The 23,809-nt window shown below is 36.0% G+C and overlaps 1 protein-coding gene across 3 annotated transcripts in view; it reads right to left on the bottom strand.

Moving 5' to 3' along the window:
- Positions 1 to 577: 577 nt before the first annotated feature.
- UBE2V2 (ubiquitin conjugating enzyme E2 V2) overlaps positions 578 to 23,809 on the bottom strand; it is a 62,602-nt gene continuing 39,370 nt past the window's right edge. For 2 of the 3 annotated variants that reach the window (XM_078441694.2, XM_081792218.1), the window contains exons 3-4: positions 21,447 to 21,572; positions 578 to 5,378 (exon numbers count right to left, since the gene is read on the bottom strand). In XM_078441694.2, coding sequence (XP_078297820.1) covers positions 5,232 to 5,378; positions 21,447 to 21,572 — 273 coding nt within the window. In that variant the 3' untranslated portion in view covers positions 578 to 5,231. The remainder of the gene's footprint in view (positions 5,379 to 21,446; positions 21,573 to 23,809) is intronic. The other variant, XR_014136549.1, reaches the window with a different exon arrangement.

The following is a 23,809-nucleotide window of genomic DNA, read 5'->3' as shown; positions in this document are numbered from 1 at the left end:
GTAGAGTAGTCAAAACAGAAAGGGAGGGGCCTCTTTTAACTGCAGTCTATATTCTAAACCAATAAACATATTCAGCACCCCTTACAACTGAGCTTGGGGATCGCACCATTTAGCTTGAAGACACCTTGATTAAAATGTGTTACCCTAAATTAAAATGTTATCAATTTATCAAGTTATCTATCATCACCGATCATAAATAATTTTCCTTCCTATGCAGGACCACACTGACAGCAAAGTGAATATCACTCTAATACTTCATAATCAAAGGTTTAAGACAAATGTGGGTCTCAAAGTACACTCAGGAGTTTTAGTTCTTTTCAAACTGTCTGGCTAATAGAAAAGAATAATAGACTTAATACAGAACTGTATTTACATCAAATGAAGGTCAGATCACATAGCAAGGATATTTCTGTGGCAATCTGGCAAGAGAAAAAAAGGTAAGAAAATTTGAGGTCGAGCAGCACACCACAGTATAGACATGGAAGAAAGAAGAAAACAGAAAAGAAAAAAAGACAGAAAAAGGCAAGAGATAACACCAATATATACATTTCAAGCAGATTAAATAAAACATCCTCAATTCTAAATTATTTTACATTTTAATTACTCTGTAGTTGTATGCAATTTACTTTATAATTTTATAAAGGCCCAAGAGCATATACAACATTTGCATTAGTACAGTTTTATGCATTAAACAATGTTTTAACAAAAATAATTCAAAACAATGCTGAGTCCACAAGTATTATTTTTCTCCTTAAAGAAGTCCATACATTACTAAACACTAAGAAACCCAGGCAACTAAGTATTTTACTTTTCTTGTGTACTCCATTATTTTCACTTGAGTATTGCAATTACTGAAGAAGTCTATTTGCCCACTTTATCTAGATTTTTTAAATTATAGCAATAGAAAGATAATTTATGATAACAGATATAATCTGGACATCTGACAATCATTATTACTTACTTGGCTTGAAAAGGGAGTAAAACGATACATTTGTCTTTGTCAGTTATCAACTGTGAAGAAAATCTACTTTCGTTCCTCTATTAAAGTAAAGGCTGCTAAACCACAAAGGCTGCAAAATACCACCCTGTAATAAAGCATTTATAATTACCATACTTGTTGATTGTAACTAATTTTACTACAATATGAGGATATCCTGTTAAAACCTCACTTCACATTACATTGTAAATTTTCCAGATTACCTTGTTATCTAATGTTTTAAAACAAGGCAATTAATTATATGGCATGAAAAATATACACTCAAGTGTTAATAGTGATTCCTTATAATTTTTGAAAAAAATATTTTTAAAAATTACTCAACTACTGCACTGAACAACTAAAAGCGTTTACTCTCAACTCAATAATTTGCCTCTTTACTGACCACAGGTTTCTCATTACTATTGGGATTCTTAGTGTCGACTGTTAGCCTTCCTTTGGGGGCAGAATATTAACTTCACTTTTGCAGAATTTCTTGGCTGCCAAAACTTCTAGATACACTTACGTAGCTAATTATTGAACAAGGACAAGACAAAGTAATTCACAGAAGTCTACTTTTGGCAGATGGATCGCGGCACAAACCTTACATGGTATTTGGTCAGTTACTCACTTCACAGAAAAATGATTACTGAAATCTAAGTTAAGAAAGTGAGATCTATCTGGCTTTCATCATTGATTTCCTAAATGAACTGGCCAAAAAAACTTGTGGGTTGTTCTTACAGACTATATGTAAAATGAGATGAAACAGACCCTTAGGAATTTTTTTTTTTTTTTTTTTTTTTTTTTTTGGTGAGACTATCCTACTAAGGATGTAAACACCATGGCAACCTCTTCCTAGCCAATTATTATTTTTTTAATCATGTACTCACCCCAGGAGTTTCCAAAACTCCCTTATTTCACAAAACGATGGTTCTGACGTCACTTTCTGTATCATCAAATACCTTCAAAATTTTCTCTTCAGAAAATGCTCATGGTGTATCTTTTATTTTCAACGCTCCACTATAATTTTAAAATAACATTTTCAGTGTGAACTATGGTAAGATCTCCATCCACTCTTTGTAACTTCTATAAGACATACTATAACTTTAGCATAAAAGATACTTTATTTCCATACATTTCCTGCTTTTTAGTAAACAAGGTACTGGGTGGGAATTAACAGCTAATGCTCTTACCAATTCTGTAATACACTGCATCCATTCCTTTTTATGTTTCTATTTTATATTCAAAATACATATACTGTCCAGAATTGTGAAAATTGGAAACTTTTTGTGAAAATAACCAAAAATCAATCAAGTTGGTACTGGAAAATTATATTGATAGTTATCAGAAAAGTAAAATCAGTGCCTTTCAGATCCTCCCCAGCAATAAATGATACTATGATTCTACACATCTAAAAAATATACTTCTAAAAAGAAATCAGGGGAAAAATAACCTTAAATACCTCCCAAATCCCATTATTCATGACTTTATCATTAGTACCTATAGTCTTTAAAATGCACGTAAGAACATAGTCATGTGCTCACTAAAAACGTTAACATCGTTCTGACCAAAGTAATTCCATGATGCACCTACCAGAACCACCCAAAGCCATACACACCAAATCTATTAAGGATAATGTGCTAATAGTTTCCATCTGCCTCCTCGAAATTCAATACAATATTAATTTTACATATATTTATCAATAATATTTTTCAGTGGGAAATGTTTAAATCAATGAATTGGCATTAAGTTATCCAGACTAATTAACCATATGTAGTGAAACTAATATACTCTCCAAGCACTCAAACTGAAGCGATAAATTCTTTTAAAAGGATATAAATTTCTTATGTATTACACCCAGAAGACTCAAATACTAGTGACTATCCTTACAAATGTTTGTGTCAAAATTCTGAAAACCCCTAATAAATGCCATTACTTTCAAATATTAGTAAAATGTTACAATCAGCAATTCTGAAAACTAGTAATTAAAACCATTAAAGCATAACACTGACCTAACAGGACAAGAATTTTATTTTTGTAATCTTTATTAATATATGATCATCCCCCTAGGGTCACAACTGCTAGCCTTTTAAACAAGTTTCAAAGGCAATTTTACAGTTCATTTAATACCACACATTCCTACAACCCTAGCCACTTTAGAAAACAAAGGAAAAATTGCTTCAAAAATGCAGCCTTAGAAATGTTACTGTAATTAAGAGCAGCTCTACATTAGCTCCTTCCATAATCAACCAGTGTGTCTTAGATTGCCATGTATATCTTGATTGTGACATGCAAAATGGGTTCTGCTTTGGGAACTGGCTAATTGGCATGCAGATCTCTGCAGAGATCCACAGTCCCAAAGACAAAACAGAGGAAATAAACATTCTAGGGCTGACTCACACAACATATACTTGAGAGAAGAAACCCTTCACAATAGTGGATATGGGAAAAGGGAAAAGGACAAGTGACCAAGTACTCAGACTCTCAGCCCACCACTATATAAATTATTTAACAGCATTCAAATGATTATTAGTCCCCATGTGTGACAAGACACATTCTCAAAGTGGAAAAGGAGTTAAACTGATTCAGACCATTGCCAATGGTCTTGCATATGATGCCACTGTAATTCAAGTTCATCTTCAACCATTTAAAATTTTTAAGAATGTATTCCAAGGTAAGAATTCATTTCAAACCTACTTTAATAAATTACACATGCACTAATTTGTGTGTATATATTTTCTATCTGTCATTTGAAAGCATTTTAAACCTCTTTTGATAATGAAAAAGAATAGCCATGTTGAAATTAGTAACTTTAGACAAACTGTCACTGACTTTTATGTATTATCGATCAAGAAAAAGTAGCCCAGATCTTTAACTTTGAATGGACTGATAAAAACATGTCAGGACACCTTTGAGAAATTCGTCCTTGCTACCTGACCACCTTTCTATTTTCTGCAGTGAATTCATAAGAAGGGAGTATTTTTAACAAAGTAGTATACCCAGTGCTTTGAAATGAAAAAGTGACCTGAAGCCTATTTCGGTAAAGGCAGAACACAAATGAACTTTCAGGTCAAAATTAGCGTCTGCCAAAGTGGAGATTAAGTGAAACTGGATACAATTAATCCCAATTAGTAAGTATTAACAGCACTAGGGGAAGACATGTCACAGAAAAGTCAAGAATTAAAAATGGAATGTGTACTTGGATCATCTGTAGTCTATAATTCTATCAGAATTGCTAGAATTCAAACATTTTTAAATAATATTTCTGGTAAACTCAAATTCAAAATATAATTAATACCCAGGATTCCTCCTTCTCCAAAGAAGAAATTAAACTAATTCGGTAATTTGTTCTCTGAGATACTCTGCAAATTCCAATTCACAAGAAGTATACAAAATAGAGTAATAATAAAAGGTGTTTATAGATGAATAGCTACAATAATTCCAATTTTTGCTACCTCAGCAAGGTACTGTACATATACCACATCAATATAATAGAAATGGCACGGTTTCTGAGGACACGTTCCACATTTTATTTACATTTTAAGACTAACTTTAATCTCAAAATCACATATCCATACACCTATTTCCTTTTTTTGTTGATTTCACTTAAATGCATGGTTTGTCAAACAAAGACTGTAAACAAATATTTACCATGTCTGTTACATGTAACACACAGGAACGGCTTTTAACAGATACTCATCGGCCTCCCCCACGACATTTTTTTATCATAAATACAGGTATCAAAACAATCCTGAACATATTTTTGATACTACTAGTAGTCAGCACCCACACCGCTTCAAAAATTAACACAATTTGTGACAAGATTCATTGTACCTGCTACTTTAGACAATTTCAACTTGAAGCTCTTTCGCTAAGCAAGATGGATAAAGCATGCCATTTCTGTTTTTCCTTCTTGAGATTTTTTTACTTTTCAGAAACACACATGCTTCCACAGCATCTGACTCTTCTCTCCATGCTTTCATCTTGTAAACCTGAATTCTATTTTGAGTACTCCAGGTTTATGCTTAAATGACAGTGCCTTAACAAGAGAAAAAAAATGGTGCTGCATTTTTCCTCCTGTAAGCTGAAAACATAATGGTGTACATATATTAAATATATTCTTACAAATGTCCAGGTCATGTTTACCAGCTGGAATTCTTTTACTTAATGTGTGGGTATTTTGCATTGTGATATTTAATCAAGACATTAACATGAGTAGAAGGCTGTTGATTTAAGACAAGTTTGAGATCCACTAAAATTAATTGTTGTATGTTTGTCCTTCTGGTGGCTGTGGAAGCTTCATATTTTCTTTGGACATCATTAGACGTCTTAGCTCTTGAAGTACAACTTTAATGCTATATGAGTTTTGCCATTTTGCTAACACTGGTATGCTCCGTGCATCCACCTGAAATGGGGGGAAAAGAGCAAAATTAACTACAAAATTTAAAGTACTATGGCACCGACTTACTGTACATACTTCAATAAGAAGTGCTGTTAAAATTCATAGCCTGGCTCTACTTTCACAAAAGAAACACTATGACACTACAAGTTCATAATACAGGAAAAATAATCCTTTTGTAACAGGTATTTCCTAAAAATTTGTCTTTTTTGTGTGTATGCTTTTTTATATCTTACACTAAACATGTAGTGAACTTTGGACAACAGACATAAACAAATGTCACATTAAATAACTACACTGTAAACACAGTTGCCAAATCCTTCTTGATGAGACAACGTCTGAAGGTTCCTCTCCATTTCCAATGCCACTACCCAGAATCTGGGTAATTATCTCCACTGGAATTTAGAAAAGAGCTGTTAAACTGATCTCTGCTTTTGGATTTTTCTTATCAATGTCTTCTCTGTACTATACTAAATTAACCTTCCACTGTAGAAGCCTGACAGAATGGGGCTGGAGCAACTTCAAAGCCTAATTCCCAGGTAACTGACATCACATGACCTGGCTGGCCATTCCCCGGAAAACCCCACTCACAGGCATGTTTGTTTTTGTTTTTGTTTTTTTTTTTTAAGTTTATTTATTTATTTTGAGAGAAACCGAGACAGCATGAGTGGGAGAGGGGCAGAGAGACAGGGGATATGAATCCCAAATGGGCTCCATGCTGTCAGCAGAGAGCCTGACATGGGGCTTGAACTCAGGAGACCATGAGGTCACGACCTGAGCCGAAACCAAGAGTCGGATGCTTAACTGACTGAGCCGCCCAGGGGCCCCTCAGGGTTTTTTCTTTATCTGACCTCAAAAGTCACCCACTGAGTACTGCATATTCCTCCTCCCACCCACATCCACACCTACCCCAGGCATTTTTCAAAAATAATCAGTGTCAATTGTTTTAACATCTCTGCTGCCTGGGGAGACAATAACAGGTCAAACAGGAAGGTGTTCAAAATATTTCAGAGGAATGATTGGGAAATGAGATGTCCACAGGGGCTTTGAAAAGTTCCAACATATGCCTGTGAATCTAGAAGACCACACATGTACAGAATTGTACAAAGGCTCAACAGAAGAATTGATATGCTCTCACCTGTGGCTGACCTTGAGCAACACATAATAAAGATTACAAAGTAGGATTTATCCCAGAACTGTAAGTTGGCTCAGGATTTTAAAAAGCCAGTCAACATAATATACGATATTAACAGAATAGAGAAGAAAAATCATAATTATTTCAATAAGCATAAGAAAGCATCTGATAAAAATCCAACAACTTTTCTGATAAAAAACACTCAACAAACCAGGAACAGAAGGGAACTTCCTCAACTTCATAAAGGGCATCTCTAAAAACCTCTAGTTAACATATTTAATCATCACTGCTACTCAAGATTGTACTGGAGGTTTCAGTCAGGCAATCAAGCAAGAAAATGAAATGAGACATCAGATTGAAAAGAATGACTAATCTTGTCATGATGACATGATGTCATGTCATACAAGATGACATGATCTTGTATACAGAAAATCCTAAGGTATCCATTAAAGAAACTAGTAGAGCTAATAAACAAATACAGCAAAGCTACAGGATACATGATCAATTTATAAAACCATGTTTGTAGGGGCACCTGGGTGACTCAATCGGTTGAGTGTCCAACTCTTGATTTAGGCTCAGATCATGATCTCAGGGTCAAGGGATCAAGCCCACACCAGCTCCATGCTGAGTCTGGAACCTGCTTGAGATTCTCCCTCAGCCCCTCTTCCCCAGTCTCTCTCTCTTTTTAAAATAAAAAATAAATCAATTAATTTAAAAAAAACCCATGTATGTATACTTGCAATAAACAATCTGGAAATAAAATTAAGACAACGATGCCATTTATAATTGGGTAAGAATAAAATACATAGGTATAAATTTAACAAAAGAAGTGTAAGACTCATATAACGAAAACTGTAATTTACTGTTAAAAAAAATCAAAGACCTAAATAAATGGAAAGACATCCCCCATACATGGATCAGAAGACCTAATATTACTAAGATGACAATACTCTTTAATGTAGTCTACAGATTTAATAAAGGCCCTATCAAAATTTCAACTACATGAGGTTTTTTTGTTTGTTTGTTTTGTGTTTTTGTAGAAATGAACAAGATTATTCTAAAATTCATGTGGAAATGTAAGGAACCCAGAATAGCTAAAACAAAAACAATAACAAAGTTTTTCCAATGTTAAAACTTACTACCAAGGCAGTTATCAAAAAGGGTGGTGCTTACTTACATAAGGATGAACATCACATCAATGGAATACAATGGAGAGCAGAAAAGTCAAGTAATCTTTTGACAAGAGTGCCAGGAATACATATACAATGGGAAAAGGATAGCCTCCTCAATAAATGGTGTTGGGACAAATAGATATCGACAAGCAAATGAATGAAGTTGAGCCCTTAACTCACATCACACACAAAAATGAACTCATACACATAAATTAAGAGCTAAACCTATTTTAAAAAAAAAACAAACCTCTTAGAAGAAAACAGGAGTAAATCTTCATTACATTGGATTTGGTAATGGTTTCTTTAATATCTACTGCCAAAAACACATTCAACAAAAAGATAAATTGGCTACATCAAAACTTAAAATTCTGAATTGCAAAACATAACCATCAAGAAAGCATAGACAATCCACAGAATGAGAGAAAATACTTACAAATCATGTATTTCATAAGGGGCTCTCATTCTGTATATAAAGAACTCATACAACTCAGTAATAAAAGGCCAAATATCTCTCAATTAAAATGTGAACAAAAGCATATTTGTGGCAGACAGCTGTTACAAACTGTGTTCTCCCCAAATTCATACGTTGAAACTCTAAGACCATAGGGATGATATTAGGAGCTGAGATCTTTGGGAAGTAATTAGGTTTAGATGACATCATAAGGGTAGAGCTCCATGATGGGATTAGTGTCCTTTTTAAGAAGAGAAAAACTAGAGCTTGCTCTCTCCTTCAAGAAAGGGACAGTAAGATGTTAGTCATCTACAATTCAGCATGAAGGTCCTCACCTTCACGAACCCAACCTTGCTGACATACTGATCTCAGGTTTCTCGGCCTCCAGAACTGTGAGAAATAAATTTCTGTTATTGAAACCACCCAGTCTATGGTATTTTTGTTATGTCAACCCAACCAGACTTTATGACTTGCTTTATGAAGAGAATGTTGGGATGTTTATTTCCGATATTAAATTACAAAAATACAGTGATTTCACCTTGCTCTTTCTTGCTTTCACTCACTTGCTTCACAGACAGAAGTCAGCTGCCATATTCCAAACTGCTCTGTTCGGGAAACAGTATGCAAGAAACTGAGGCCCTCAGTACAAAAACCCAAAAAGAAATGAATCCTGCCAACAACCACATAAGTGAGGTTAAACTGGATGCTTCCTTAGTTGATCTTCACATGAGACCATGGCACAGGCTGACATCTTGATTGCAACCCTGGGAGAGTCCCTGAGCCATAGGACACAGCAAAGCTGTACCTACATTCTTAGCCCACAGAAACTATGAGATAATTAATCTTTGTTGTTTTAAACCACTTTAATTAAAAAAAAAAAAAAAAAAAAAGGCCCTGAATAGACATTTCTCCAAAGAAGATACGCAAATTACCAATAAATATGTGAAAAGATGCTCAACATCATTAGCTTAATCCAGGAATTGCAAATCAAAACCACAATGAAATACCACTCCACGCCCACTTTGGATGGCTATAATCAAAAAGACACAGTAACAGGTGTTGACAAGGATGTGGAAAAGTTGAAACCCACACACACTGTTGGAAAGAATGCAAAATGTTATGTCCATTTTGAAAACCAGTCTGGGAGAAGGGCCAACACGGCGGAACAGGAACAGCATGGAAGGTTTTTTTAAATCTCTCATCCCTGAAATGCAGGCAGATCAACACTAAACACCTAGAAAACTGATTTGAGGATTAACACAATAATCTGCACAAACTGAACGACAGAACTCGGCAGGAACATGGCACAGAGAGGTGAACTGGGAGAGAGACAAGCCGTGGAGGGCAGAGAGCTGTTTTTGCTTGCAGAGAGAGGAAGGAGACAGGGGAGAGAGTACAGGAAAAGCACTCCTCCCCCAGCAAAGCAGCTGGAGAGAAAAAGGAAGAGTGGAAACAGCCACAGGGACTGAACAAAAAAGGAAGAAAGGAGAAAGAAGAGAGTTTAAATTCCATTAAGACACTATAAACGGGGGGGTGGTGTAGAGTCTGAAATTCCACAGATTGATACCTGGCAGTGCTCTGGTGGGAAAGGCAAATCCCTGGGAGCAGAAAGCAAGGTACTCGGGGTCCTCAGGGTCCTCGGGCCACATGGAGGGAGACATTTCCCCTGCTGGGAGGGCATTTGGTGGAGGCAGTGTGCCCCCCACCTCCAACCCACCACAGGCAAAGGTCCCAGCAGACCCTGAAGAACAGCCACATTCACTGGTGTCGGAGCGACGATGTTAAGGGTGAAGCCTGGCACCAGATGTGTGTTGTGATTTGCCATAATCCCTGAAACGCTGCTGCTACACAATCACACTACTTCTGCGGTGGACTGGTGCGCTGCCACAGTCTCTGGGCATCGGCAGCAACACAGTCTTGCAAACATTCCTGGGGGCAGGCTGGCACCCAGCCACATCTCCATGAGACCCTCCCCTAGACAGTCAGAACAGGTAAAAGCTACAGTCTCTCAGAAGTGAAGGGTTGGGAAACACAGGCGCACCTGAGATACAACTCAGGAGGAAGGTGCCACCTGGCAGCCTGAAAGCTTGGTCACAGACAGTGTAAAAGCAAAGAGTGGATGGAAGCAAGAAACAAAGGAGGGGTGCTTGATTGCCAGTCGGGGAGACCACAGAGCTCTGATACTAGAGCATGGGTAGCTAGGTGACACCATTTTTGTCCGTCCCATGCAGGCACATACATGCCTATACATGCCACAAAAATCAATGCAGTGAGCTAAGCAGTGCCACCTAGTGGAAAATGGAGCTGTTACACTAAGCCCCACCCAACTGGGACAACCTCGCTCTTGAGGACCACAAGTCCCTCCATCTGCTTGGCTTACACACTATAAAGTGCTTCACAGTTTAACTTCCAGGGGAAACTAGATGTAATTTCAATCATATTTGATTCTGTTCACTGGGTCATCATTCAATTTTTTTTTTCCTTTTCTTATTCTTGGGCATAGAGAGAGAAAAAATTTACTTGTATTTTCCATTTTTATTAAAATATTTTTCTTTAATTTCTATCCACTGTATTTTTTACTGTTCTGTAAAATCTTTACAATCTATTTACTTTCATCATTTCATTTTATTCTATTTTATTGTATTCATTTTTTCAAATTTTCAAACGTTTTCCTTTTTTCTTTTCCCTTTTCTTATCTTTCCCTTTTTCCTCTAATCTATCAAATTTCTTTCAACAACCAGAACAAAACACGTCTAGGATCTAGCATCATTTATTTTATTTTTTTGTGTTGTTTTAATTTTTTTTTTTTACTTTATTAATTCCTTTTCTTTCTTCAAAAGGACAAAATGAAGGAATTCACCCCAAAAGAAAGAACAGGAAAATGATCGCCAGGGATGTAATCAACACAGATACAAGCAAGACGTCTGACTCAGAATTTAGAATCATGATAATAAGAATACTACCTGGGGTTGAAAACAGATTAGAATCTGTTTCTGTGGAGATAAAAGAAATAAAACCTAGTCAGGATGAAATAAAAAATGTTGCAACTGAGCTGCAATCTTGAATGGATACCACGGCAGCAAGGATGGATGAGGCAGAGCAGTGAATAAGCGATAAAGGACAAACTTACAGAGCATAATGAAGCAGAAAAAAAGAGGGAGACTAAGGCAAAAGAGCATGATATAAGAATTAAGAGAACTCACTCATTACAAAGGACTAACATCAGAATCATAGGGACCCCAGAAGATGAAGACAGAGAGAAAAGGGTAGATGGGTTTTGTAACCAAATCATAGCAGAAAACTTTCCTAACCCGGGGAAAGATACAGACATGAAAATCCAGGAAGCACAGAGAACTCCCATTAGATCCAATAAAAACGGACCATCAACAATCATAGTCAAATTCACAAAATAGGCAAGGAAAAAATCATGAAAACAGCAAGGGAAAGAGTTCATAACCTACAAGGCAAGACAGATCAGGTTTGCAGCAGACCCAGCCACAGAAACATGGCAGGGCAGAAAGGAGTGGCAAGATATATTCAATGTGCTGAATCGGAAAAAAATGCAGCCAAGAATTCTTTATACAGCAAGACTGTCATTCAAAATAGAAGTAGAGATTAAAAGTTTCCCAAACAAAAATTAAAGGAGCTCATGACAACTAAACCAGCCCTGCGAAAATTTTAAGGAGGACTCTCTGAGGGGAGAAAAGATGAAAAAGAGAAAAAGAAAAAAACCCAAAAGACCAAAAGCAACAAAGACTAGAAAGGACCAGAACACACCACCAGAAATTCCAATTCTACAGGCAACATAATGGCAATAAATTCATATCTTTCAGTACTCACTCTAAACGCCAATTGACTAAACACTCCAATCAAAACACATAGGGTAACAGAATGGATAAAAAAATAAGATCCATCTATATGTGGTTTACAAGAGACCCATTTTATTTTATTTTTTTAATTTATTTATTATTTATTATTTATTTATTATTGAGAGAGAGAGACAAGCGACACATTTTAGACCTATGACACCTTTAGATTGAAAACAAGGGGATGGAGAAGCATCTATCATGCTAATGGTCGCCAGAAGAAAATCAGAGTCTCTATACTTATTTCAGACAATCTAGATTTTAAAATAAAGACTGTAACAAGGGATGAAGAGCATTATATGATAATTAAGGCATCTATCCACCAAGAAGATCTAACAATTATAAACATTTATGCTCCAAACATGGAGGCACTCAAATATATAAATTAATTAGTCACAAACACAAACTCATGGATAATAATACCATAATAGTAGGAGACATCAACACCCCACATACAGCAATGGGCAGATCATCTAAACAGAAAATGAACATTGAAACAATGGCTTTGAATGACACACTGGACCAGATGGACTTAACAGATTTATACAGAACATTTCATCCTAAAGCAGCAGAAAATACATTCTTCTCCATTGCACATGGAACATTCTACAAAATAGATCATACTGGGACATAAATCGGCCTTCAACAATTACAAAAAGATCAAGACCATACTGTGTGTATTTTCAGACCACAACACTACGAAACTTGGTATCAACCACAAAAAAAATTTGGAAAGATAACAAATACTTGAAGACTAAAGACCATCCTACTAAAGAATGAAGTTAACCAAAAAGTTAAAGAAGAAATTAAAAAGCACATGGAAGCCAATGAAAATGATAACAACACAGCCCAAAACCTCTGGGACACAGCAAAGGCGGTCATAAGAGATAAGTATATAGCAATCCAGGCTTTCCTAAAGAAGGAACAAAGGTCTCAGATATACAACCTAACCCTATACCGTAAAGAGCTGGAAAAAGAACAGCAAATAAAACCCAAAACCAGCAGAATACAGGAAATAATAAAGATTAGAGAAGAAAGCAATGCTATTGACACAAAAAAACAGTATAACAGATCAGTGAAACCAGAAGCTGGTTCTTTGAAAGAATTAACAAAATTGATAAACCCTGGGTGAGTCTGATCAAAAAGAAAAAGGAAAGGACCCAAATAAATAAAAACAAGATTGAAAGAGGAGAGATCACAACGAACATGGCAGAAACACAAACAATAAGAGATTATGAGCAATTATATGCAAATAAATAGGCAATCAGGAAGAAATAGACAAATTCATAAAAACATATAAACTACCAAAACTAAAACAGGAAGAAATAGAAAATCTGAACAGACCCATAACCAGTAAAGAAATTGAATTAGTAATCAATCTCCCCAAAAAGCAAGATTCAGGGGCGACTGGCTACCAGGGGAATTCTACCAAACATTTAAAGAAGAGTTAACACCTATTCATTTAAAGCTGTTCAGAAAAAAAAAAGGAAAACTTCCAAACTCATTCTATGAAGCCAGCAGTACCTTGATTCCAAAACCGAAGACCTCAACAAGATATTAGCCAATGGTATCCACCAATACGTTAAAAAAAATTATTCACCACGACCAAGTGGGATTTATACCTGGGATTCGGAGCTGGCTCAGTATCTGCAAATCAATCAATGTGATACATCATATTAATAAAAGAAAGGATAAGAACACATAAACCTCTCAATAAACGCAGAGAAAGCATTTAACAAAATACAGCATCCTTTCTTGATAAAAACCCTTAAGGAAGTACGGAGAGAAGGATCATACCTCGAGATCATAAAAGCCATATATGAAAGACCCAGTGCTAATATCATCCTCAATGGGGAAAAACTGAGAGCTTTCCCCCTAAGGTCAGGAACAAGACAGGGATGTCCACTCTCACCACTGTTATTCAACATAGTATCCAAAGTATTAGCCTCAGCAATCAGACAACACAAAAGAATAAAAGACATCCAAATCAGCCAGGAGGAGGTCAAACTTTCACTCTTCACAGATGACATGATACTCTATATGGAAAACCCAAAAGATTCCACCAAAAAACTGCTACAACTGATCCATGAATTCAGCAACATCACAGGATATAAAATCAATGCACAGAAATCGATGGCATTCCTATACATCAAAAATGAAGCAACGGAAAGGGAAATCAAGGATTCGATCCCATTTACAATTGCACCAAAACCATAAAATACATAGGAATGAATCTAACCAAAGAGGTGAAAACTCTATACACTGAAAATTATAGAAAGCTTATGAAACAAACCGAAGAAGACACGAAAAAAGGAAAAATATTCCACGCTCCTGGATTGGAAGAACAAATATATGTAAAATGTTAATACTACCCAAAGCAATCTACATATTCAATTCAATCCCTATCAAATAATACCAGCATTCTTCACAGAGCTAGAACAAACAATCCTAAAACTTGTATGGAACCAGAAAAAAAACCCAAATAGCCAAAGCAATCTTGAAAAAGAAAACCGAAGCTGGAGGCATCACAATCCTGGGCTTCACAATGTATTACAAAGCTGTAATCATCAAGACAGTATGGTTCTGGCACAAAAACAGATACTCAGATCCATGGAACATAAGAGAAAACTCAGAAATGGGCCAACAAACGTATGGCCAACTAATCTCTGACAAAGCAGGAACAAATATCCAATGGAATAAAGTCTCTTCAGCAAATGGTGCTTAGAAAACTGGCCAGCAACATGAAGAAAAATGAACCTGGACCACTTTCTTATACCATACACAAAAAGTCAAAATGGATGAAGGACCTAAACATAAGACAGGAAGCCATCAAAATCCTCAAGGAGGAAGCAGGCAAAAACCTCTCTGACCTTGGCCGCAGCAACTTCTTACTCAACATAGTTCCAGAGGCAACACGTCTAAAAGGCATCCAATGGAATGGGAGAAGATATTTGCAAATGACATATCAGATAAAAGGTTAGTATCCAAAATCTGTAAAGAACTTTATCAAACTCAATACCCAGAAAACAACCCAGTGAAGAAATGGGCAAAAGACACGAATAGGCATTCTCCAAAGATATCCAGATGGCCAACCAACACATGAAAAAATGTTCAACATCACTCATCATCAGGGAAATACAAATCAAAACCATAATGAGATATCACCTCACACCAATCAGAATGGCCAACATTAACAAGTCAGGCAACAACAGCTGCTGGCGAGGATGGAGAAAGAGGATCTCTTCTGCGCTGCTGGTGGCAACGCAGACTGGTGCAGCCACTCTGGGAAACAGTATGGAGGTTCTTCCAAAAATTAAAAATAGAACTACCCTACAACCCAGCAATTGCAGTACTATTTATCCAAGGGATACAGGTACACTGTTTCAAAGGGGCACACGCGCCCAAATGTATACATAGCAGCACTATCAACAATACCCAAAGTATGGAAAGAGCCCAAATGTCCATCAACAGATGAATGGATAAAGAAGATGTGGGGTGTGTGTGTGTGTGTGTGTGTACATATGTGTACATATGTATGTGTGTGTGTATATATATATATACGTATGTGTATATATATATAGGTATGTATGTATATATACACACGTACATACAATGGAGTATTATTCAGCAATCAAAAAGAATGAAATCTTGCTATCTGCAACTACATGGATGGAACTAGATGGTATTATGCTAAGCGCAATTAGTCAGAGAAAGACAAGTATCATATGACTTCACTCATATGAAGAAATTTAAGATAGAAAACAGATGAACATAAGGGAAGGGAAGCAAAAATATAAGAACAGGGAGGGGGATAAAACATAGGAGACTCTTAAATATAGAGAACAAACACAGGGTTGCTGGAGGGGTTGTGGGAAGGGGATGGGCTAAATGTATAAGGGGCATTAAGGAATCTACTCCTTGAAATCACTGTTGCACTATATGCTAATTTGGATGTAAATTTAAAAATTAATTAATTAACTTTTAAAAAAAGAAAGAAAGAAACACAGTCTGGCCATACCTCAAAAAGTTAAACACAGAGCCACCATATGACCCAGCAATTACAATCCTAGGTATACATCCAATAGAAATGAAAGTTTTAACCATACAACCTTGTACACAAATTTTTGCTGCAGCATTATTCATGACAGCCAAAAGCAGAAAAACCCAAATGTCTATCAGGTGATGAATGGATTAACAAAATGTAGACAGATTTATATAATGGAATTATTATTCAGCAATAAAATGTTATAAAAGCTATAAAAAGTTATAAAGTACTGATACATGCTATAATATGGATGAACCTTGAAAACATGTTAAGTGAAAGAAGCTAGTTGCCAAAAAACACATATTATGATTTCATTTATATGAAAAGTCCAGAATAGGCAAATCTATAAAGACAGGAAGATTAATGGTTGTTTAGGGTATGGGACGGTGGAATAGGAAGTGACAACCAATGGGTAGGGGGTTTCCTTTGAGAGGGACAAAAATATTCTAAAACTCGACTGTGGTAATGGGTCCACAACCCAATGAAAACTAAAACACCACTTAATTATATACACTTTGAATGAACTGTATGGTATGCAAATTATATCACAATAAACTGCTTAAAATAGAAGACAAAATCTCTTACAAGTAACTGAAGCAATAAGAAGAATGTTATAATGTTAAGATGTACTTAAAGGGCTTCCTCTAATGATTTAACTTCAGCAGTAGCAAGCCCCTTAGCCTGTTTTAAATAGACTCCACTAGCAAATAAGAGTTTTCAAGTGGAGAGAATACCAAGCTTTTTCCAAAGCAGAAACAAACACTTCTAGCTGTAAAGTTACATGATAGTTAAATAAGCATAAGCGATTGCAACTCCTGTGAAATACCAACAGGGTACGTACACACACACACACACACACACACACACACACACACACAATGGGGAAAAGAAGATGAAGAAGAGAGAGGAGGAAGAAAAGAACATGGGAAAATAAATACCATGTCAGAACAAATCTGCATCTTATCATTCTATAATATACAATAACTTCCAAAACTTGAGACTTCACAGCATAAAGCACTACAATTTGTGCTTTCCTGTGCTAACCACCCGTAAGGAATAATTTTACCTTGTTGTATTACATAAATATAAAACAAAATTACTAAAGCAACACTCAAAATTCATCAGGTACTTAACCTCAAAATGATATAAAATTATTCTGGCACATGACCAACGGTCAGTGTGAGGTTCTGGGCATCTATTTACTAGTTATGAAAGTAGTATTTTAAATTCTTAAATATCCATCAAGAGAAAAACTGATGTCCAGTGTAGTCACCCTATTTCTAACCTTCTATACACAACCTATGCTCTAATAATTAAAATCATTATTTCTTTTTCTTTTCAAATCCCCATCCCAGGTTGGCCATATGAAGCATTGGTGAGAACGTACGATCACAGGATACTGTTAGACACAGCTAGCAGGACAGACGCAGATACAATTCTGTGAAGAGTAGCTGGCAATTTTCAATCAAGTTGAAGGCAAGCCCTACACTTCAGCACACATTCCACTTCTAGGTGGATGTCCTGGAGCAGTGCTATGTTCCGTGGAATGACGCCAGGCCTTGAGCTAATTTTTTACTGGTCCACCACAAGACAGACACAGAAATGTGTTTCAAGATTTCTATGGTAATTTGACAGAGAAATTCTTGTTTAAAAAACCTGAGCTTATACAGTAAAACCTTGGCTTTTGAGCCTAAATCGTTCCGGAAACATGCTTGTAATCCAAAGCAATTGTATATCAAAGCAAAGTTCCCATAAGAAATAATGGAAACTCAGATGATTCATTCCACAATCTAAAAATATTCACATAAAAATGATTACACCAATATAATATGAAATAATAAAGAAAATACAAAATATAAATGAAAATAAACAAATTAACCTGCACTTACCTTTGAAAACCTTCATGGCTGATGTGAGGGAGACAAGAGAGGAGGGTTACTGTGTAGGACAACTTTCACTATCACTAACTGATGTTGACTATAGTACAGTATTAATAAACTCTTATCATTTACTGTATTTAATGTAACTGGCAAAAAGGCAGCAGAGGAAAGGGTCTGTATCTGCAGGCAGCCTGACCTAGAATGAAGCAACGCATTCCTAAGCTTACTCTTGTCTGGAAAAGCAAAGGACTGTCCACAGGTACTAAAGTGACAAAAAGACACTAGTGCCAATTGTGGGCACCTTCCAACATTCTGAAAAATCACTGATTTCTGCCAAACACTGCGGCCTGAGACCAAGCGTCTGAGCATGGGAGATGATCACCCACAATCCCGCAGAGAGAGAGAGAGAGAGAGAGAGAGAGAGAGAGAGAGAGAGAGAGAAGAGAAAGAGAGAAAAGAACCATGGCTCAGTGGTGATCATATGATGTTCAATGTCACATAATACTCGTATTGCAAGACATCAATCGTTTATCAGGTTATGATTTATTAGAAACATTTGCTCGTCTTGCAGAACACTTACAGAACAAGTTACTCACAATCCAAGGTTTTACTGTATTTTCTTTTTTATTTCATTTTCTTAGTAATTTTTATTGTATTTTACACAAGTACTGATCTACAACATATTGGATACCAACAAACCAACCATTAAACACCCAAGTCTTAAGAAACACTGCCCTAGGGTAGAAGAATACTTATATAAGAATGTCCATTGTAGCAATCTTTTCAGTGAAAACTGAAAACGGCGTAAATGCCCAGCAAGTGAAAAACAGAGTATTAAAAGGAACAATCTAATTTAAATGACTCAACACAGATGAAACTCAAAAATCACTGACGTGATTCCACACAAAAGTAATACAATATAGAGGTATACACACACGTGCATAGTTAAAGCATAACAGTCATGCATGGAAATGATAAACATCAAATTCAAGATGAGATTACTTCGGAGGAAAGTAGAAGGGGAAACTGGGGAAAGGTACACAGAGTTAACTACTTATAATGTAGTCTTTCTTTTAAAAAGGCTATTGCAAACAAGACCAAAATGCTAAGATGTGACAAGGGAAAATGGACGATGTTGGTTATATCACTTTTCTAAAATTTGTCTACGTATCAAAAATACTTCTTTTAAAAACACCAAAAATGAAAACAAAGAGAAAAGTAGTAATAAATTTATAGAAACTGCTACAAAGGAAAAGATTATCAGAGTAAAAAAAGGGACAGAATTCAAGAAAAGACTTTTCGAAGAAAGTGACTTTTACACAGAAAAGGGAAGGATCTGTAAGGATTAGCCAGAGTGGGGGAGATGTCCAGACAGGAAGAACAGTGCACTGATCCTGAGGCAAAATGAAAGGCATGCAGGGCAGTGTGGACCCTGTGAGTCCCAATGAACCATGGCAAAAAGCATGCACATTGTGGTTGAAGTCGTTAAAGGATCTTAAAGCACAGAAGTGACATAACACAATTTGTATTTTAGAAAGATCCTTCATAACACAATTTGTATTTTAGAAAGATCCTTCTGGGATACATGCACCCCAATGTTTATAGCAGCACTAGCAACAATACCCAAAGTATGGAAAGAGCCCAAATGTCCCTCGATGGATGAATGGATAAAGAAGACGTGGTCTATATATACAATGGAGTATTACTCAGCAATCAAAAAGAAGGAAATCTTGCCATTTGCAACTATGTGGATGGAACTGGAGGGTATTATGCTAAGTGAAATTAGTCAGAGAAAGACAAAAATCATATGACTTCACTCAGATGAGGACTTTAAGAGACAAAACAGATGAACATAAGGGAAGGGAAACAAAAATAATATAAAAACAGGGAGGGGGACAAAACAGATGAGATTCATAAATATGGAAACAAATTGAGGATTACTGGAGGGGTTGTGGGAGGGGGGATGGGCTAAATGGGTAAGGGGCATTAAGGAATCATTGTTGCACTATATGCTAACTAATTTGGATGTAAATTTTTAAAAATAAAAAAGAAATTAAAAAAAAAGAAATTCCCTAAACAATATCCTTCTGTATGTTCAAAATGTTTTATAATCCTGCTTCTATCACATCTCTTAATATTATTTATCATAGAAATACTTAAGTATGCACACTATAATTTCTAGAATAACCACTGAAAAAACAAAAATAGAATGAAAAATTTTGAGAACCGTTTCAAAAGCAGAAAAGAAACAAAAACCACATGGAAAATGAGAAACCACAAAATAAAATGATTTATTAAACCTAAACATATCAATATTATATTAAATGTAAAGGGACTAAATAGTCCCAATAAATTACAAAGACTGACAGACTGACAGGAAGGACTCTCAGAACCCAGCTTTTAGGTGGCATGCATCAGGTAGGGAGATTTGTAAGTGACCAGCAGATTCAGAGCTGAGACTTCCAATGACCTGTCCACCTTCTTCCTGTCAGGGTCATGCTTTCTTCTAGCACATCCAGCAGGGAAGCACTTGCTGTTGTGGGGCCTAGCTGTGGGTCTGCATACTAGACTGAGTTGGGGGCTAGAGGGCTAGTTCTGTGTGTCCAGGGTTCAATTTGTTGCCAGAGGGAATTACAAATGTGAAACAGATGAAATATGGAATAAATCCTACTGTGATGGAATAGTGTGTTGGTATAAACTCATAGTTTTTAATAGATGATAGGTAAGGCAGGTATATAAATAGATAAATAGGAAGGAAAGAGGGAGGGAGGCTAGGTATACACACATGATACATTGGGTAAAATTAAAAAAAAAAAAGACAGTACATAAAAGAATATTTTTAAGATGTTAATTACTACTAGTGAGGAAAAGGAATACAGGAATAGGATGAGAAGGAGCACACAAGAAGTTAAGGATATTGATAACATTCTATTTCCTAAGATGGATGATGTTCATTTTATTATTATTGTGTTATTACACTTCCTAACATGTATTTTGCATGTGAGTGTACTCTCAACATGGCATATCAATAGCCTGGATTTAGAAGTCTTAACATGAGCCCTAACAACCTAATCATAATGGAAATTCAGCCTTCTAACTTCCAGGTAGAGCATGTCATTTTGGTTTATTTGCTTTAAACACACAACAATGCTCAACCATGACTATTTGTTCTAATACAGACACACTTGTTCCTCAAAGCCTCCCCTTCATGAATATTCATTTTTTTAATCTCACCAAATGTACCTTAACCTTAAAGAAAAATAACAAAGAGAATGTTATCTTTTTACCAAATAAGGATTCAACTTAAATATGACTACTGAAGCAATTAATAAACCCTGAGAGAACTGTTGTCATCACATCTATCTAGGCTGGTACATAAAGGTTTTTTAAGGACAGATTGATTTATAAGAGAAAAACAAGATATATTTCTTTTAGACTTCCAACTAAACAAAGGTCTGTTTTATATTTTAACTTTCTTCTGACTATATATTATTTTATAAAAATAAAATGACTATTTTAACTTACCATTCCACTGGAATTATTAATTCCATTCATATTAATTTTGGTTACAAATCTAACTGATGGAGGAGCTTCTGGGTATTTAGGTCCACATTCTACTTTCAGGCTATATATTCTGTTTTCATAATTTGTCTGGAAGGCAAAAATAATAATATTCAACTGCTAATAAAGAGGAAAAGTACAATATTAATGTATTTGATATTACTTTATGATCAATAATTTATATTTTTGTACATTCACATTTATGTGATAAGCTAACCAGCTATAGATTTCACTTACCCAAACCGATCCACAACTTCCTTTCCCTTAAGTAAGAGCTACTCCCAAGTGGAGGTCAGACCTGGGATATTAAACTACTGTAATTTAAAACGTATGCAACAATCTTGTATATATATTACTAATTATTTCAACACTTTGAAAAGAAACACCTGTATAAAAGTCAACCAAGGTTAACCACACACATCCATTAACACGCTCAGCAGTTTGGATGTGTACAGTAAGGACTAACGTCATGGAGATCGCAAGGAAATCATCCAGTCTGTGGTACTCAATCTGGATAAACATTAACCTATCTACAAGACTTACATTAACAAATAAGAATAATAGGGCCTCCTGGGTGGCTCAGTTGCTTAAGCGTCCAACTCTGGTTTCGGCTCAGGTCATGATCTCACAGTTTGTGGGTTTGAGGCCCACGTCAGGCCCCATGCTGCCAGAGCAGAACCTGCTTGGAATTCTCTCTCTCTCTCCTTCTCTCTCTGTCCCTCCCTGCTCACTCTGTCTCTCTCAAAATAAAAAAAATAAACATTAATAAATAAATAACAAAAATAATAGTAATAGCCCCCAACAAACTCTATAATGTTAAATATACTCAACGTATATGGGAACAACCAGAACTCTCACACTTTACTGGGAGTAGAGGATGGTATAACCATTTAGGAAACAAACTGGCATTTTCTTATAAAGATAAATAAGTGTGTACCTACCTACCCTATGATGTAACAATTCCATTCCTAGACATTTTATCCAAAAAAATGGAAACAAGCATGTTCACTAAAGACTTTTAAAAGACTGTTCATAGCAGTTTTATTTCAAATAGCCACAAAGTAGATAAAATCCAAATACCATGAACACAGTGATAAATACATTATGGTACAAATCCATACAGTAAAATACTACTCAGTAACATAAATATGAAGAACCATAAATAAAAAGAACCACTACCACTACTGTGTGGAACAACACAACTAAATCTCTGAGACATCGTGCTGAGTCGAAATAAGCAGACCAGTAAATACATACACTGCATGATTCCACTTACACGAAATTCTACCACATGCAAAACTGCTCCAGGCTGGGTGGGGGTGAGAAAGGGCACACGTGACTGAACTGTTCTATATCTAGACAGAAGCACAGGCAACAAGGTGTATTTGTGGAAACTCGTGGTGAGATTTGTGCATTTCATTATATGTAAATTATACCCAACTTTTTAAAATTAAATTTAAAAACTCTAAACCAGCCTTTTAGAGTAAACATCATCTTAACTTTGGACCAAGGTCTAATTTTATCACTCCAATTAAAAAAAACAAAAACAAAAAAAAAAACAGCCACATCTTTCTGTCATCCGATCAATTGCAAAATACAAAAAGGGGAAAAAAAGGAATATTTACAAAATATGTACTATAGTCAGGTACCTTCCTATTGTCTAATTATTAAGTCATTTAATTCTCCAAACTAAATGGGCAAAGCAGATCCATTTACATATAAGGAAAACTTGGAAAAGTTACTAAATCTCTAATGCTAAAAAAGTATTGCTTCAGAAAATTTAAAACACAAACATATATGGAAAAACAAAATTGCTGATTATATAAATCCAAACAAAGTACTAGAATAACATTTAAAAAATCAGGGATGTTAATAATGCATTAAAAAAATTAAAAACCCCTAACCAAGTGACAGTATGGTAAGGCAAAATTTTCCCATTATGCTGGTTAGATGTGGATACCTGACGCTGGGGACAAACTGCTCTAAATATGGCACCTCCTAAAGAGAAAACAACTAAGGGGAGACAGTAACTCCTGCAGGTTTTATTACAAGGCAACTGAATGAGTGCACAAGTACTCACCCTCACTGGGTCTCAGTGAAGGAGGAAGTCGGGAGATGGTGACAGAAGGCAGAAAAATCATTGGCTGGCCGGAAAGATGCCGTGCCTTTGTAAGGTGCTCCCCTCTTGCCCCTTCCTGGCTTCCAAAGGAAGTAAGAAGAGGCTCCAACACCACTACCCTGAGAAAGGGGAAGGCCCAGGGCGCCTGGGTGGCTCAGTTGGTTAAGTGCCTGACTTCAGCTCAGGTCATGATCTTGAGGTTTGTAAG

This window comes from Panthera onca, chromosome F2 (assembly GCF_046562875.1).
Source record: "Panthera onca isolate mPanOnc1 chromosome F2, mPanOnc1 haplotype 2, whole genome shotgun sequence".
NCBI classification, from domain to species: Eukaryota; Metazoa; Chordata; class Mammalia; order Carnivora; family Felidae; genus Panthera; species Panthera onca.
The sequence above is the reverse complement of the archived record's forward strand: the minus strand, read 5'-3'. Positions and strand labels throughout refer to the sequence as shown.